The sequence below is a fragment of the Rhodamnia argentea genome, chromosome 8, assembly GCF_020921035.1.
Source record: "Rhodamnia argentea isolate NSW1041297 chromosome 8, ASM2092103v1, whole genome shotgun sequence".
NCBI classification, from domain to species: domain Eukaryota; kingdom Viridiplantae; phylum Streptophyta; class Magnoliopsida; order Myrtales; family Myrtaceae; genus Rhodamnia; species Rhodamnia argentea.
This window is the reverse complement of record NC_063157.1, coordinates 13,525,194-13,542,661: the sequence shown is the minus strand read 5'-3', so window position 1 is coordinate 13,542,661 and position 17,468 is coordinate 13,525,194. Positions and strand designations below refer to the sequence as shown.

Here is a 17,468-nt window from a genome sequence, read left to right as displayed (position 1 = left end):
ATTGCTCATTCACACCGGGTGTGTCATTTGTGACATAATCGGATGCTACCACATCAATGGGCAATCTCCTCTCTCTTTCCACGCAATCCCGTGTCTATTTTTTTATATTTGTAATATTCGGCTTTGTTGCTTTTTTTATTTTGACCTTGTGGCACCAAATTAGTGCTCTGTGTTCTCATAAAATAGTAACGATGTTTCACATCAGTATTTCCCTTCGTTCGAATCGAACGGGGCTAACAGACATCGTTGATTGCACTAGGTGAATAAGTTTTATGACTTGATTTGCGTCATTCGATTCGATGGCTTCAAAATCTGTTTGTCCTTTTTAGACAAGTCTTAAAATATGATATGCAAATGTCCCAGGTAAGAGAATTAAGTTTTAGGTCTGTCTTTGCTGCCCTGCACGAAGGGCTATCATCTCAATGAGGAAGTATTCGGAATCCATACAGATGTGAAACGTAGAAGCCCACATGGTTTTGCAGCATCGTCAATGTCAACATTTTAACAAAGCGGCATCGTCACCAGGTTTTAGTTTTCCACGAACTTATTTCTCAAGATCGAGAAACTTAACATAGGGTTTGAAATTTCCTAAATGACTAAATATCCAGAGCCTTCAAACATCTCAGGCGGTTTGAGGCTCAACAAGCCGGTTACAATCAAAAGCAAAATCGCGAGCGACGAGCTAATCACTGACAGAGGGGCCGCCCGGGATGGAGATGGAGCTGGCGCCGGCGAGGCAACCACGACGTTGACCGTGAGTTTCATGCCGCCCCAGCAATAGCCTCGGCTACATATGAAGTAGTAAGTCTTGGCTTCCTTGAGTTGGAACACATCTCGTCCCCCGCGCGTGACGTTGGAGATGAAGCCCTGGCTATTACAGGTCTCGTAGCTCGTCTCATTCACTTCTAGCACATCGTACATTTGCTTATTGAAGACGAAGTCTGCCATCGAGCCCAAGCCAATGGAAGCTTTTAAGTCGCTGTCCCAAAAGAGAAAGTATTCACAATTACGAATGGAAATAAGTAAGTGAGAAAACACGTACAGAGCCAATCTCTGACCAAGAAGCTCTCGCGACTGGACCATTCAGTGTAGTTAGCGTGCTCGATCCAACCGGACCTGCCTCCGACCTTGTGAAGCTCTCCACCGGCAGGCTCCGCCAAAGTCGTCAGTGTCACCGTCACAATCAACGTCACCGCTAAACCTAGTTTCCTCCAGAAACTCTCCATGATCAACCTCTCCATGGGTGTCTGAGCTTTTTCTTCAGTGAATTTTGGTTTCTGTCTGAGCATGGAAAGATGGGGTCGACCTTTGGTTTTGACGTGCGTAGTGGCGTGCATTAAATGAAGTGATGACTGATGAATTAGTGGGTCGCACTAAGTTTACCAACTCTAGGGCATCTGGTAATTAATGTGGCAGCTTGAAGAGGAGGCTCTCTTTTGCTTTCTTCTTTCTTTTTTTTTCTTCTTTTCGGGGGTAACGGTAGTTTATGAACAGCTGGTTAGTTGACCGCCCAGTGCAATTTTAGCAGCATCATGTGATCATGCTGGTCTACCTAGATTGAGGTCGTGTAAGCTTTTATTGTTTTCCCACAACAAGATGAAAGTAGAAACGTAAACGTACTAGTCCGGATTTTGGGTTGATGTGGATCCCCGTATCAGCAAAATCCTTGTGAAGAAAGAGGACTTTGAGTTGGAAAAAAAAAAAAAAAAAGACTGTACATCTCATGTATCGGTTACGTGACTGATGTAACGCATACGTCCCCATCACATTATTAGTAAGATTTTTAATGTCAACTGATCCATTTAAGTTTTCAAAATCACGATTCTTCATATTAGTTTTCTTACATGGTATTCTCACATAGAATGACTAGCATACGGGGTGGCTTTGTCTAGTGGAGTCACATGACCCCACAAGATTTTTCATTTCGCTTATTTTATCCTACCTACTTTTTCAAGCTTAGTCTATGTTGACTCCTTCGAGAACTGGGTGCCATGTGAATTTGAGCGGGATCATATTAATATGTCCATTATATACCTATAAAGATTTGCATATATCAGACCAAAAAATGAATAGATTGCATATATATTTGATTGTGCTATGTGACCCTTGGCCTCACTAAATTTTTGAGACAGCAGATTCTAACCAACCAAAAGAGACAATAACAACGTCTTCCATTAGAAATTGTGTTCAATTTTGGACAAAGTTGAAGTTTTGCAAAAGAATGCATAGGAAGCATCCAAGATGGACGGTCTCACGAGAGTTCTTCCATCCTGGTGATATTGACCCCTATTGGCAAAATAGTCGGGCTCTGTCCCTGCCAGCACATCAAATATCCTGGTGCAACAATCGAAATGCATCTGAAACATTTGAACTTGTGGGGACTCCCTGCTTAAATGTAAAGACTTACTAAATCTAACAATTCAATTGGATTCAAGGTGCATGGATTTTGTCCACTAAACTCTTGTTTGTCATAGCGTTTGGGGAAAATTCAGTCACGAAAGAAACCTTTATGTCCTGCTAGTGAATTTTATATATTTCAAAACTCGTTCCACAGAATCAAATATAAATAAATAAAAACCCCCAATGACTAACATTTTGCTCTGGCGATATTGCGACATAAGCGTGTGTTTATGTTGTCTTGATTTCTAATATATCTTAGAGATTTTCTCAACTGAGGTAAATCTGTGGATGCATGCAGTTTACCTCATGGAGAAACTCGTACACTATTAATAGAATACACAACAATTATTACATGACGTGACGAAAAACCAATACAGCTTCGAGTGATATTATCAAGCAATTATATGAGAGAATTAAAAAGAAAAGTTGGTCGAAAATAGCATCTCATATTATTAACGTCAAGAAAGTTTCTTATCATCTGATCAAGCTATCATCCCCTGCATTTCTGCTCAAAGGGGTTTGTCATAGTTCTATTCACTATGTGCTCTTTCAAACAAGTCATTCAACCTATGTTCGTGCCGAGCCACGCCTTCTTGGTTAATCAGTTCCTCCACCAATTGAGGGTCTCCCTCATTTGTTGGCCCCGCCTATCAATCCAATGAACAACCAAATTATTCTCTCGAATGTTAGTGGATTTTTCATTTCCCACGGGCCATCTACCATCATCCACAATGGGATCTCTACTATGATTGAAGAACTCTGTCAGCCCCACGAGGGGCGGGCCTCCCTCCCTTCATACCAAACATCTCCCCCGAGAAAGTAGATTACCTTTCAACAACTTGCTCCAAAGGGCTGTTAGTGAATTTGATAGTCTCCATGTCTGTTTACCTAACATTGCCTTCTGGTGGTAATAAGATCCCGAAAACGAAGCCCTCCGCTCTATTTCCTAGTTTTTAGGATCTCCTATCTCTTCCAATACATCTAGGTTTTGACATCATTTTGTTTCCACCAAAAGGCAGCAATATTTTTCTCAATGACTTTACAAACATATATTGGAATTTTGAATACAGACATGGCATACTAAGGTAGAGGTGACGAGGATTTCTTTTCCAGCATTAGATGGTAACTTCTCCTTCCACTCCATTAGCTTCCTATATTCTTGCTAGAATCCAGGCAAACATTTACTTTTTTGACTGGCCTCAATTAGAGGGTATCCCTAAGTACTTTCATGTCTTCTTTATAATCAAGTACTCACAATTCATATCCCATACTCCTGTGTAGAGTTTGTAGGCAATCACTATTAAAGTAAATCCCGGATCTATTCAAACCGATGGGCGTAAGGACATCTCAAGTGCCACTATTTGTATATGGCACTTCACTTTGGTGATAATATTTTTCGCCGGCTCATTTAAATGCAAAATCGGAGAAAAACGATCATTTAAGTGCCAATGGCAAGAAATTTCGACCAAACAGTTTATGTGGCCACGTGGCTTTCTATTAATTTTTAAATATTATGTGGATTTTTTTTAATAAAAAAAAGTTAGTCCATGTGGCGCCCAAGTGGCAAATTTTTAAAAAAAATCAATTTACGTGGACGTCATGTGGATTGACTTTTTACAAGATAAGTTAAATACTAAAAAAAATGGATTGGCACAGCTGCGAGGGCATTTACACCCCTCACCGTTGACGCCCCACTATCACCGAGAATGGCCAGCGGGAGTTGCCGAGCTCGGCTAGTGGCCGGAAGCCCTTGCTAACCTGCAGTGAAGTTGCATCACCCTCGCCCAACACCCCATTTGACAAGGGCCAAGAGTTTCGTGTCCTTCGAATAGTGCGGGGGATCGAACGATTGGTGCCATCTGGTCCTCCCACACTCATAAACCTTGAAGTGATACTTGTTGGTGTCAAACATAGTGAATGATCGATGTAAAGGAGAAGAGACAACTGGGTCCCTAGGAGTGATGTCAAGACGGTTTGTCCTAGGAGTTTTAGGATTAGATAGAATACATTCCTTAGGAGCTTTGAAGGCGGGTTTAGCCTCCCGTATACAAACCGGTCGGGAGCTAATGCTACTCTCCCGATTAGGTCATGGTAGGCCGAAACCGGTTGTCGTACCTAATGTAGTTCGCTATCGCTCGATACAAAAGATGCCCGAGTAAAGATGGGCGTGGTATGACCCAATATGAGAAAGACATTCGCTTGAGTGTTCCATGGACGATTAAAGAAAAAGGCCCGGCTCGATCAGCTCGCCGGGCGCCCCACGGGCTATTCCGCAGCCAAGGAATTTCTGAGCCCGTAATAAATGGTATCGTAGCGGGAATCCCTCTAGTAAGTGTGTTGAATTGGATGAAACTTGTGGTCTACCCGATCCTACGAGTTCAAAGAGTTGTTGACACCTAATTTTGGCATTCCCCGTGTTATATATATATTTATTAAATAATAACACGTCTAATTTATTTTCGTCTTATTGCAAAATAGAAAAGTAAAAAAAAATATATAACTACTAAAAAAAAAGAAGAAAAAAAAAAGAAGAGAAAGAGAGCAAAAAAAAAATGAATGAAATGATAAGCTATTGAATATGCATATTTTCTTGTTGTACTATAGAATAAAAAAAATCAAAAATCAAATTTTATTTTATTATTTTATTTCATTTTTTTTTAAAGAAATAGAAATAAAATCGGATCGGGCCGATCAAGCCCGCTCGGGCGAAGCTCGGTCCACGTTTTTCTCTACTTTCCCCGCAGACAAAGCTCGGGGCCACCCATGCATAGCCCAATTGGGCAATTCTCCTCCTCAGCCCATGTTCCCTTTTTACCTCCGAACGACCCATATTGCCTTTTTATTTTCTTCAGCCCATCTCCTCTCTTTATTCCCCACAGCTCACATCTCTCATTTGCTTTTCTATAAGCCCACATTCATTCCCCACGTTTTATTCATTCAACTCATGTCGGTAATGTTATCATTGTACACTTCACGTGGCCTTTGTCGGTCCACGTCTCCATCGGGCGGAAATCACGCCCATCCACGTAACGAAACTTGGGGAAGGAGGCAAGGTGAGCTTAAAAGAAGACCGAGAGGGCAAGCTGCAGGTTCGAAAAAAAGAAGAAGGAGAAGTGGGGGGGTTCCAAAAAAAAGAAGAGGAAAAGAGGGCAGCTCATGGAGTGAGGGTTGGTTAGGTGGTCCCCAAAAAGAGGGCAGAAGAACTAAAAAAAGAAGGAGCACGAAGAGGACACTCCGTGAGTTTTTGTGAAGTTCGCTCCTCTCCTATCCGCCAACCAGGTAAGTTCATTTCTTGGCTCTTCACCGTGGCGTCTCGTCCCAGCCAATATTAGCATTTTCTTGTCCATGTACGCATCGTGCTTTCATATGATGAATGTTTGCATTGTTTTCTTTTGAACCCGGATGCGGTCCCCTACCCACAATCCGCTCATGTCCCCACTCATTTAATTCACAATCTCCATTTAGTTGTAGCATGTTCGTGCCACCGGGATCTTACCATCTTCCTTGGACATGCTTTTCGTTTGAGCTGTTAATAGAGATGTTGTCCAGTAGTTGTTCGGTTTCTTCCGCGTTGGTAATGTCCGGACCCGTTTTGAGTCGCCATGGATGGACAATGGGCTGTCGTGGTTTGGTTGCATCGCTTATCTAAAAGTTCACAGATCGTAGAAGCTCGTCTTGGACGAGGTGCCGTTAGCCAACAATTCATTACCACCTGTTAAGATCACCGCGAGCCCCGGTGTTGAAGACTGAGCCAAAGTAAAGTTCGAATGTAGAAGAGGTAGTGACCAAGGATCGTCCGAGAGGGCTGTTCTTTCTTTATTTATTTGGCATAGTGTATTGAGGAAACGGACGAGGCCCGGATGGTGTTCGGATCATGTCGGTTCGGCCTTCCGTGTTAGGCGCGAAGACCACCAACGTCGGGGTCTTGGAGATCACCGATGTGATTCCTCGGCCTGCAGAAGGACCCAACGAGCTCTTGTAGGTTCGGGCGTCGTATTGCGGAGGCTACCGGGACGTTACTCCATGAAGAAGAAGACTGGTGAAGGCCGAGACAGAACCGACCGAGCCGGTGAGTCGGGTGAACTCGAGCTCAAACCCGCAACGACGCCAACGCGAACAGGAAAAGGTGATGCGGGGTCGGATCCGTGACACCTTGCTAGGTAGGCGGATCACACGTTCGAGCGAGCGGACCAAAGCAAGCGGGTCTTGGCGGTAGTCGTCGACGCCCGTAGGTAATTGGCGGCGGTCGGCGACGTCGAAAGGCAGTGGCATGGCAAGTGGTTCTCAACGTCTCGATCTCGACACTCGACGGGCAAGATCGATTGACGTCCAAGAGGTCTAGTGGAACGTGACCTACCGGCGGTGACGAGCGAGTTACGTTGGAACGGCGGCGAGGCGAGCGACAGAACCGGTTCGGTGTCGGAGGTGCAGCGCCGTTTTGGGATGTTGCAGAGAAGTGCCGCAGGAGGAAGATGATGAGCAAGAAAATGGGGAGGGCTAATTCACGTTTTTGTTGGCTATTTCCGTTCGTAGTGGGCTGAGAAAAGAGAAAGGAAGAGAAGATTGGGCTGTGGCTTGAGTGGGCTGAGATTGAGTAAAAAGAAGAGGAGCTGGGCTGAAGTTTGCTCGTGTGGGCTGGAGAATAAAGAATAGGAGTAGTGGGCTGGTGAAGAAGAAAATAAAAGAAAGGCTTCTGGGCCTTTTTTGTTTTGTTCAAAAAAAGAAGCTGGCTTGGGCGTGAAGAGGCTGGGCCAAAGAAAAAAAATGTTGAAGCCCAATTCGGATGAACTAAAGAAGATTGGGCCTGGGATTTCTTTTATGTCCTTCGGGCCCGGGTCTGGGTTTCTTCTGCGGACCGGACCGGGCCCGACGACCTGATCCAGGTCCGGGTCCGAGGACCCGACCCGGACCCGGTTCCATCTAATAAAATATTAATAAATAAATAAATAATAAAAAATAATAAAAAATTCGAAAAATAAATAAAAAATTTCAAAAAAATCAGAAAAATTTCAGAAAATTTAAAAAATGGTTTTCATGACCTTTTTACCCCTAATGTGAATTTTCAGCCTGAAATTGGGTGAAGACCGATGTCCAATCCGGTCTGATAACTTTTGTACTTCGACCTTCGAGTCGAATTTGTTTGTTTAAATATCGCCATCATAGATTTGGTCTGCATGTGCTTATCCCGATCTTTATTTGGCATATTTACCCGATTGAGTGTTTACATACACTGTCTTTTGAAAAATTGCCCGTTAATCGCTTTTCCTATCTGTTAGGTTAAGAATAAATAGGTAATTGCATGAAATGACGGAAAAAAATTATGCATGATCATTTAGTACTTGGTTAGATACCCGATAAGCTTAAAATGATATGCAGAATGTGTGGTCACTTTAGGGAATGTCAACTGGTTAGGTACCGAAAGGGCGCTAATCATCTAGTTAGCGTAAACAAGTCCCCGAATCTAGAAGCTCTGGTAGCGTAGGAATCGAGATAACCCTCCCATGTCTCGATTGGTTTCTAGCCGACCCCAATAGGCTAGTGTCGACTCTTAATAGCATTTTAATTTGCTAATCAATAAAAAGAAATCCAATGTCACGCGAGGTAGGACTTGGGAGAGTCCACGCCATTGATCTATGGCAATACCTCTAAACCCGCCGGACCCTCCGCGGGAGGCCGAAGGCGAGGTCGCGACAAGAGTGAATTGCCAGAGCCAACACAAAAACAAAAACAAATGGCTCGGACAATGTGTGGCTCTCGACTTGCTTCTAGGATACCAATGGGGGCACAAGAAGAAACTGACTCCATACTAAAATGGGAAAACGTTCCTGGATTGAATTTGGCGAATCTCAAGATAAGTCCTCTACCATGTTTAAACAAGGAAAAACTCTCCATTGGTTAGCCAACACAAAAGAGAGAAAATAAAATGCCTATTAGGGAGACAAAAATGGTGTTGCTAAACCAAAAAAGCGGTTGGCCAAAGTGCCACACTATGAAAGCGACAGTGACTAAAAAATGGTGTCATTGAACAAAAAAGGCAATTGGCTAGAAGTGCCACATTGATTCGCAAGAGTGACCAAAAAACCCGAACGGCCATCAAAACAAAAACAAAAGAAAAGAAGCTACCGATGTTGAGGAAAAATAGTTTTGTTGGGTGAGCACACCTCCATTGGAGGAAAAGATGCAAGGAAACGACGTAAATCATAACGAGGGCATTGCGGAAATGAGTGGAGGAGAATGACACGGGTCGGGAGTTTTGTGTCCCTTGAAATGTGCGAGGGATCAAACGACTGGTGTCGTTGGGTCCTCCCACACTCATAAACCTTGAAGTGATGCTTGTTGGTGTCAAACATAGTGAATGAGTGATGTAGAGGGGAAGAGACAACCGGGTCCTTGAGAGTGGTGTCAGGACGGTTTGTATTAGGAATTCTAAGATTATATAGAATACATCCCTTAGGAGCTCTGAAGGCGGGTTTGGCCTCCCGTGTACAAATTGGTCGGGAGCTAATACCGCTCTCCTAGTGAGGCCATGGCGGACCAAAACCAGTTATCGTGCCTAATGTAGTCTGCTATCGCTCGATACAAAGGATGCCCGAGCCAAGCTGGACGTGGTATGACCCGATATGAGAAAGACATTCGCTTGAGTGTTCCATAAACGACTAAAGAAAAAGGGTAGCCTGGCTTGATCGGCTCGCTAGGCGCCCCACGAGCTATTTCGCGGTCAAGGAATCTCTAAGCCTGTGACACATTCATGTTTGAAAATTGGTGACACAAAAATCAAACGTGGGTTGGTTCTCTCTCTCCCCCCGCATCTTCAAGAAATTCTTGGTTGATTTCGAGGACATCATCGCAGACTAATCCTCAAATTTCCTGGTGCAAGGTAGCCCTTCGTCACAAGCCACCCACGCCTCCAAGTCATCATGTCGCTGCATTTCTGATATGTCAGTACTACACCCGGTTGACTGGTTTTCGCGGTTCTTGATTGTACATTCTTTTGGTAGTTCCAGTGACGCACATCACTCTGTTTGACGAAATGCCCCAGGGCAGTCGGGATATGATTGTACGCTCTTTCCGGCGGGCACGCTGGGCGTAGAGCTTCTGCTTGGAGCGGGCAACGTCGGACCCAAGCTTGGAGACGCTGGAGGCGATGGCCAAGGAGGTGATCTTACAAGCCACATCGAGCTAGTCGTAAGGGTCAGCGGGCATCACCGCGAGTATCTCCTCGTCGAGGTCAAAGTCGAGACCCTCATCGCCGACCATGTTCTGCGACACTGCGACATACCCAATTCTAGTTCGAATTCCAGACCCCTCTCAAGCAACCCAGACCCAGAATGCGAATTGTGAAACGGAGAAGGGAAGGGCTGCAACTTGTGTTTTCTTTTTCTTTTTTAATTTTTCGCTTGTTTTTTTAGTTTTTAGCTAATTTTCATTACTTTTAATATTACGTGAATTTTTTTTATTAATTTTTGCCTTTATTTTTATTGCTGATTGGGATCCTCCGGCAAGTCACGTAGACGCCATATAAGATTTCCGGCGACTCTCATCTGAGTTGGCACTCAAATAATCATTTTTTTATTAAAAAAATTGACACTTAAGTAATAAAAAAAAATATTGACATGAAAGTAAACGATGTACACAAATATTAACACTTGAGGTGTCCTCTTGCCCAAACCGATGGCTTAACCCCGATGCAAAAAACATGGATTAAGAATAGCAACTTAATTCTGGCATTCGTCGATCTTCCCGAAGAAGAAAATAATATCGTCAACAAACAACGAGTGAAATATATAGTGTAGGGCAAAATCTGTTCAGTCTTACTCCCTTGATGCTTCCATCATCCACTGCTCTAGCCATAAGGTGGAAGATAGCACAGCACTTGCCACATTTTGTAAATAGATAAGGGGAAAGCGGATCACCCTGCTTGATTCCTCGAGTAGGCTGGAAGTCATTTAATGGCTCCCTATTAAATTTCACACTAAAGGTAACATTGGAAATACATTGCATGACCAGAGAGAACATCTATCATAGAAATCCATCTTTAACATCCACACTTTCAGAAAATCACCTTCCACCCTATCATGCGCTTTTTGCATGTTAAGTGCCAACACTGCCTGGAATTTCTGCTTTCTCTTTCTATTCTTCAATTGATGCAATACTTCCTGGACTATTAGAATGTTATCTTGAATATGTTTCCTCCGTCAACGAAAGCACCTTGTTCTCGAGCAGTAAACTCAAGAAGCCAAGGTTTAAGGCGATTATTCGCTATGACCTTGGAAATGATTTTATAGTTAAAATTGCAAAGGCCGATGGATCGAAATTGGTTCAAATTCTCGAGATTGGGAACTTGAGGAACAAGTGAGATACGGGTCATATTTAAATTGGGATCAAATGTACCTGATTTAAGGAAGCCTTTCACCATTCGAAGCATTCCTTCTAGAACGTTTCCTGGTGATTTCGATAAAAATGACAATTCAATCCATTAGGCCCGAAGCTTTTTGACCGCCCAACTTAAAAGCAACAGCTTTCCCTTCCTCCATAATTATCTTTGCCATGAATGCTTCATTCATGCCCTTGTCTAGTTGTTATTATTATTTTTTTTTTGGGTTGGAAGTCTCTCTCATCCCCCATGGAACTGTATAGCGAGAAAAGATTCAACGGTGTGCTGTTGTAACAGGTTGGGCTCTCGACACCAATTTTGGCCATCAATTTTCAGCATGAAAAATTCGTTCCTTTGTCTTCTTTGCTTTGTGATAGCATGAAAATTCTTTGTATTTCTATCTTCCTTAACTTTGTACTAAAGTGTCAAACATCTTCATCTTTGCACCCTAAATCATATCTATAAATTTTTATTTTTGTTTCAACTTTGTCTCTATTATAGTTTTCTTAGAGCCGATCCCCCACCTCGTTGGTCATAACCATCGATCCGGCGCGCATTCTCCTCCCAATCACGTCTTGTTTTGATGTCTCAAGCGCAACTGCTTCTCATGACTAGCAAGATCTCAACAATAACTTCGAGCTCCACACTAGTGTAAAAGTTATTTTTAATTTGGGCTAAATTAATTAATATTGTAATTATTAATTGATTTAATAAAGAAAATATATTTAATGTGAGCCGAATTAAATCATATCCGTAATTAAAGTGTCAGGTTACAAACTCTATAAATAGAGCTCAAGTCCCTCATTTAACCCTAGTGCACACATATAAAAAGTCTTCTCAAGAAGAGATACTGGAGGGGCAGTCTCATTGAAGCCATTCAAAGGGGTCATAGAGGAGAAGTTTTGAGCATCGATTCATTAACTTTCCGCATCAAGAAAGATAGATCCCAAACAAGGTGCGTGAATTCTTTTATTTCGTAACAGTGATTCGTATATGTAATCGTGATAATTTTAGAGCGTTGTTTAAGATAATAATCGCAGCTTATAATTAGACCTAATTGAGCTCTGTCATATCGTCGAGCTTGACACTGCCGAATCCTCGGAAGCCAGAGAGACACACACACAAAGCCTGCGGGCATAGGTGTGTAGATCAATGAGGCGGCTTAGTGGAGTTTCTTGGTAGCCGTGGTCACGTCCTCGATGATTGGCTTGGAAGGGAGAGGAGGGAGAGAAAGAGAGAACATGGGTTATAGTAACAACAAAATAACCTTTTCGAGGCGATAATGTCGTTGTATCTAATATGTCTACCGCGACTAAATTCTACTTTGGATGGATTTATTTCGATTGATATACCCACCATTTGAAACTCCATCGGCGATTGTCAATCGCGAAGGGACAAAGGCGACAAACCTATCATGATGAACCCTTTCGTCATAATAAAGTCTTTTCATCACGGTAGCACAGCTTTGTCTCAAGGGAAATAAAATTGACGACCAATTTTGTATGGCCATGTTTTTGTTGGTTATTATGATTATTTCTTGTCATTATCGAAATTTCTTGAATGTGATTATAAACTATCTATAAAATTGAGTGAAAGTGTGTCAACTGTGTTAGTTTTGGCGCATTCACACTTTTAGGGTTGCACTTAATAAAAGGGCAAATTGAATTGAATCATCGAATTTTTCGTAAGTGAGCTGGGTGCATGTGAGCTTATAACATCTGATTCTGTAATTTTGGTGTGTCCCACGTAAGATTCACGTTATACGAGAAGCACAATACATTTAATTCATAACTATCTGATGCAGGTGAGAATGTCTACTCATCACCTTCCTCATGTCACTTTTACTTAATCTATTTACCAAATGTAAATCTCATCACTCTAATTTTTTTTTCCAAATTATACATAAGCTAGTCATACCTGAAGGTTGTTTAGTAGTCACTTTCTCATCCTAGTCACTTTGAACACCCCGCTTCTCCCTCCTCTCTAGTCATTAATATAATTTTTAACATCTTGCACAACCTTTATTGTTCTAAAATTAATATATCTTAGATACTAAAGTTATTCTTGAGTTTAAAAATAAATGTGGAAAAATTATTTTTCCGATAAAATTTACAATGGAAATTTACACCATAATACACTTAATGTAACAAATAAATTATATTACATAACAAAGATGGTCAATTCTTTTTCCTTCATGTAATATGTGCTTGTTTATTTTTTTCATAATTACATGCATACAGTTAATTCATAATATGCAATCTCCAATGATAGACAACTTTCCCTGGAAACATAGTAAACAATTAAAATATGCATGGTAAAGATTAAATGGAAAAACTATAAAACATAATAAATTTTATGGAAGAAAATACAAATTTTAAATGTTGAATCTAATACTATCCGAAGAAGAATCTTTTGATAATTGGTGGCTGTCTTCATGAGAAATAAATAAATTGAAGTCCAACATGAAAGAATTTTTTTTGTCAGTCATGTATTTTATTGCCCGATTATTATGAGCACCATTATAAATTAAAATTAGGAATACAACAAGATGAATAAGTTTATTTTTGCGTTGAATTGATTGCAAAGTAATATTTATGCGTCGATACTCTAAATCATGGTTGATTTTCAATCTAATTGAATATCAAAGTGGATGCATTTCTTTTATTTAATTCAAAAAGTTACGTCTAAATAAGCTAAGTTATTTTGAATTTTTATAGAATCATTTAAAAGCTACATGAACTATCTATAAATAACTTGTTCCCCCTGCGACTGAATTATTCCAATCGGAGGTGGTGCAACGCCGAAGACGGCGAAGGGCTCTTGGTATATAATAGAAGGTCATAAGAATTTCGGATTCTTATTTTTAAATTTAATGCAATCTTTCTATTAAATGGACTTATATTTTACGAGATTTTTTTTAAATAAAACTACCTTCACAACTGAAAACTTTGAAAAAGATCCTTATATCGATAAGATGTTGTATCGATTTTAAAATATTTAAATTTTCAAATTCTATTTTAACTTGCCAGAAATTAAGTTTTCTTAAACTTACTTTCAATATATTTTTGCTGAGAAAATAAACAATTCTAACTGTAATTACGTCTACAGATGAATTGTTTTATAAACTGAAACTCATTTGTTGAACGGCTTTTACCTCTTCGACTTTCACTTACATGACGTGACGGATTGACTCTATCGCGGTCGGGACCGATCGAGAAAATATTGCATGCAGACCTGGTAAATCTGACGTGGTCCAGCTCACCACTCACTGCGCAACACGTGGCGTTTGGGCCCTACTTGCCCAAATTCCATTTTTCTCTTTCTGTCTTACCCCATCTCTCCTCCGCCTGACCCCGACGACTGGCACACCGCTCGGGATGAGCGGCTGAAGGCTCATGCATCGCCGTCGTCGGCGTCGTTCGGGCAGATCAGATCGGCTCGGTTAGCGATGCCGGCGAGGGAGGACTGCTCGAGTCTTTGATGAAGTTGAGGGCGACGACAAGGGGAGGGACGAGGACTCTCAAGTTTGCAGGTCCCATGGCCTCTCGCGCTCGAGCTTTAGCTTTGGGTTCGCCGGCCACCGGCAAAGCTGTCTCGGCCATGGCTGTTCGAGCTCGACTCGCGGCCATCGCAGCCATGGCCGCTCAAGCTCGGCTTCGGGCATCTTCGTGAGGCGCACGAAGGGATAGGGATCAATCGGCGGCGAGCCCGTTGCCGGAGACTCCGAATCATGCTTTCCGCCGCAGCCGGTAATGGCGATGGCTCGGGTTCGAGGTCGAAGAAGGGAAAAGGGATTAGGCGGAAGAGAGAGGGGGTAGGAGGTCGGAGAGGTCACGCGGAGGAGAGACGGGGAAGAGAGAGGAGAGTTTCATTTTTTGGAAAGTGGGCCCGTGCGACACGTGTCGCACGATAGATGGAGTGGGTATTTGCTGATGTGTGGTTCCCCGACGGTACCTAATATTTTCTCGGGACCATCGGCGACACGCATTCCAAGAACCAGCATCAATCAACCGATCCTCTCTCTCTCTCTCGCGCATAGTGGAGTTCAGCCATGGAGGAACCTCCAGAGCACCGACAATTCCTGGGTCGGTCTCCGCGATACGACCTGATCATACTGGGAGCCTCTGGCTTCACCGGCAAGTACGTCGTGAGAGAAGCCCTCAAGTTCCTCTCCCTCAATGCTCCTTCGTCTCCTCTCGAATCCATTGCCCTAGCCGGCCGCAATACGACCAGGCTCGCCGATGCTCTCCGGTGGGCCGCCCACCCCGATCCCCCGCCCGATATCGCCCTCCTCGCCGCCGACGTCGGCGACCTCGCTTCCCTCCGCCGCATGTGCGCCCAGACGCGGCTTGTTCTCAACTGCGTCGGCCCCTTTCGCCTCCATGGCGAGCCTGTTGTCGCCGCCTGCGTGGACTCTGGGTAGGCTCATTGTTTTGTTAATTATCTCTTATCTCCCTCGTCAAGTTCAGGATCTTTCGTGCGTTATCTGTATCTTTGGTTAGGAGTGGAAAAGATTGAAAAAATGCTTTCGATTAGACTTAGATAGATTGAAGCGAGTCTAAGAAGCAGAGTTATTAAGAGCTCTTTGTATTGGCAATTGGGGAAATCAGCATGTGGTGTTTGTTATGATCCATGAAATGTGAATTTTGCCGTGTGCCTGGTCTTTGAGTTACCCGATGGCTACATGGATTAAAGATGCTTGGATTGACATAGAAGGTTATAGAGGAGAGGAAGAGGATGGATGAGAGACTAATGGCATCACCAAATCGAGGAATGAACATTTCATGATCAGATGTAGTCGGATGGGTACTTCCCTTCAGGTTCGTAACGTGGACCGGTTGGAAAGTGCTAAAGGAGATGTAATTTGGAGAAATCAAGCGCTTTTTTCAAGTATCTGGTCCGTTTGTTTAAGATATTTGATTATTTCACCCTGTCTACAGCAAAGGAAATTAAATTGCACCTCTTTGTGGATATGCTTTATTTATTTGAGCATTCGTTATAAAAGTTTAGTCCTTGACCTCTGTGGTTCTTATTCCAGTTGTGATTACTTGGATATTTGTGGTGAGCCTGAGTTCATGGAGAGGATGGAGGCTAAGTACCATGAAAGTGCAGTGGAGACAGGTTCTTTGGTTATTTCAGCATGTGGCTTTGACTCCATTCCAGCTGAATTGGGCTTAATGTTTAACTCCAGACAGTGGACAGAACCAGCTGTTGTGAACTGGATTGAAGCATACCTGAGTCTGGAGTCTGAAAGGAGAATTGTTGGGAACTTTGGAACATATCAATCAGCAGTTTTAGGTGTGGCCAATGTGGAAAAATTGCAGGAACTGAGGCGATCCAGACCCAGAAGAGCTAGGCCTGTGGTAGGGGAAGACATTTGCTGTTGGCCATTAAATATGAGCGTCTTCCGTGATCATCAGATTTTATATTTTTTATTGGTGGCAGCTGACGTTGTCATTTAACAACTATAATTGATCATTAAATTTTCTGAAATTCTTGGTGTTGTTCATTTGTTGTCTGCAGATTCCCGGACCTGCTTCTCCAAAAGGATCGATTATAGAGCACCAGAATAAGATTGGTCTTTGGGCTGTAAAGCTACCTTCAGCAGATTCAGTGGTGGTTCGGAGAACGCTATCCATCTTGACTGAAAACCCTGATGGTCTTCCTGGTTCTAATGAAGATGCTGAGCATATTGAAAAGAGGAAGGCCTTTTGGTCCACCGTGAAACCTGCACATTTTGGGGTGAAAATGGGCTTAAGGTCCTTGTTGGGCATATTTAGTTTAATAATAGTTGGGGTGTTCATTGGGGTCCTGGGTAGAACTGCTTTTGGGAGATGGCTTCTCCTACAATTTCCCTCAGTTTTCAGCTTTGGGAGGTTCAGAAAGAAAGGTCCAACTGAAGAAGAGGTGGAAAGTGCTTCATTTAAGATGTGGTTCGTTGGACATGGTTACAGCAGCAGAGATGTGGCTTCACAGAGTAATGTTAAACCTGACATGCAGATAATAACAAGGGTGACAGGACCTGAGATTGGCTATGTGACCACACCTATAATTTTGCTTCAGTGTGCTCTTATTCTTCTGAGTAACCGGGAAAACTTACCCAAGGGCGGATCATATCCACCAGGAATTGTTTTTGGCCCTACAGATCTCCAAGAACGACTTGAGAAGAACGGGATATCATTTGATGTCATTTCGAAGAGTGCCCTACATGCTTAACGGGCACTGATTTTCTCATTATCGACCACTTAATGAAGCTTCCCTGATAGAACAGGAAAGGTCACTAATGCAAATTATCCACAGTTTCTCATATTTTACCGTCCTTTTAGTTGCTTGTGATGTTGCCTTTAAGCTGTCAATTTTTTTTATTGAGATGCATGATTTTGATCATAATAGCTAGCTCGTGCTGCACGAACAACCAATTATTTAGCAATCTTCGTTTTTCATAAGTATGGAGCGTGTCTGGTGTGTCTCATTATTCAATCTTCATTACATTATGTGATATATGCGCTATGTTTCCACGCCTCGGTGAGTGCTGTTAATCCTCTTCTTGGATAAAAGGACCCTTTGTTTCCGTATGTTGTGATAGTTAAGTTTTCAAAGAGTGCAGAATAGGTTAACTGAGCTATAAGAAGTGCCTTCTTTTACCAATTGGGGAATCTTCTTCTTCGGACGTAAGGAGAGATCTCTGCAGATG

General features: G+C 42.5%; 2 protein-coding genes and 1 long non-coding RNA gene across 3 annotated transcripts; 2 read left to right on the top strand and 1 right to left on the bottom strand.

The window, feature by feature from the left end:
* Positions 1-210: 210 nt before the first annotated feature.
* LOC115730758 (lamin-like protein) lies at positions 211-1,293 on the bottom strand. Its single transcript, XM_030661365.2, has 2 exons — positions 1,043-1,293; positions 211-941 (listed from the first exon to the last, which is right to left on the bottom strand). Exons 1-2 carry the CDS (start codon positions 1,287-1,289, stop codon positions 589-591), a joined length of 600 nt encoding a protein of 199 aa, XP_030517225.2. The 5' UTR covers positions 1,290-1,293; the 3' UTR covers positions 211-588.
* Positions 1,294-4,558: 3,265 nt separating this feature from the next.
* LOC125316210 lies at positions 4,559-8,988 on the top strand. The gene is made up of 3 exons (XR_007199515.1): positions 4,559-4,570; positions 5,872-5,874; positions 8,769-8,988. It is a non-coding gene; the product is annotated as an uncharacterized LOC125316210 (long non-coding RNA).
* A 5,757-nt stretch (positions 8,989-14,745) lies between these two features.
* LOC115752892 (probable mitochondrial saccharopine dehydrogenase-like oxidoreductase At5g39410) lies at positions 14,746-17,083 on the top strand. The gene is made up of 3 exons (XM_030691304.2): positions 14,746-15,193; positions 15,813-16,137; positions 16,298-17,083. Exons 1-3 carry the CDS (start codon positions 14,826-14,828, stop codon positions 16,988-16,990), a joined length of 1,386 nt encoding a protein of 461 aa, XP_030547164.1. The 5' UTR covers positions 14,746-14,825; the 3' UTR covers positions 16,991-17,083.
* The last annotated feature ends 385 nt before the right edge of the window (positions 17,084-17,468 follow it).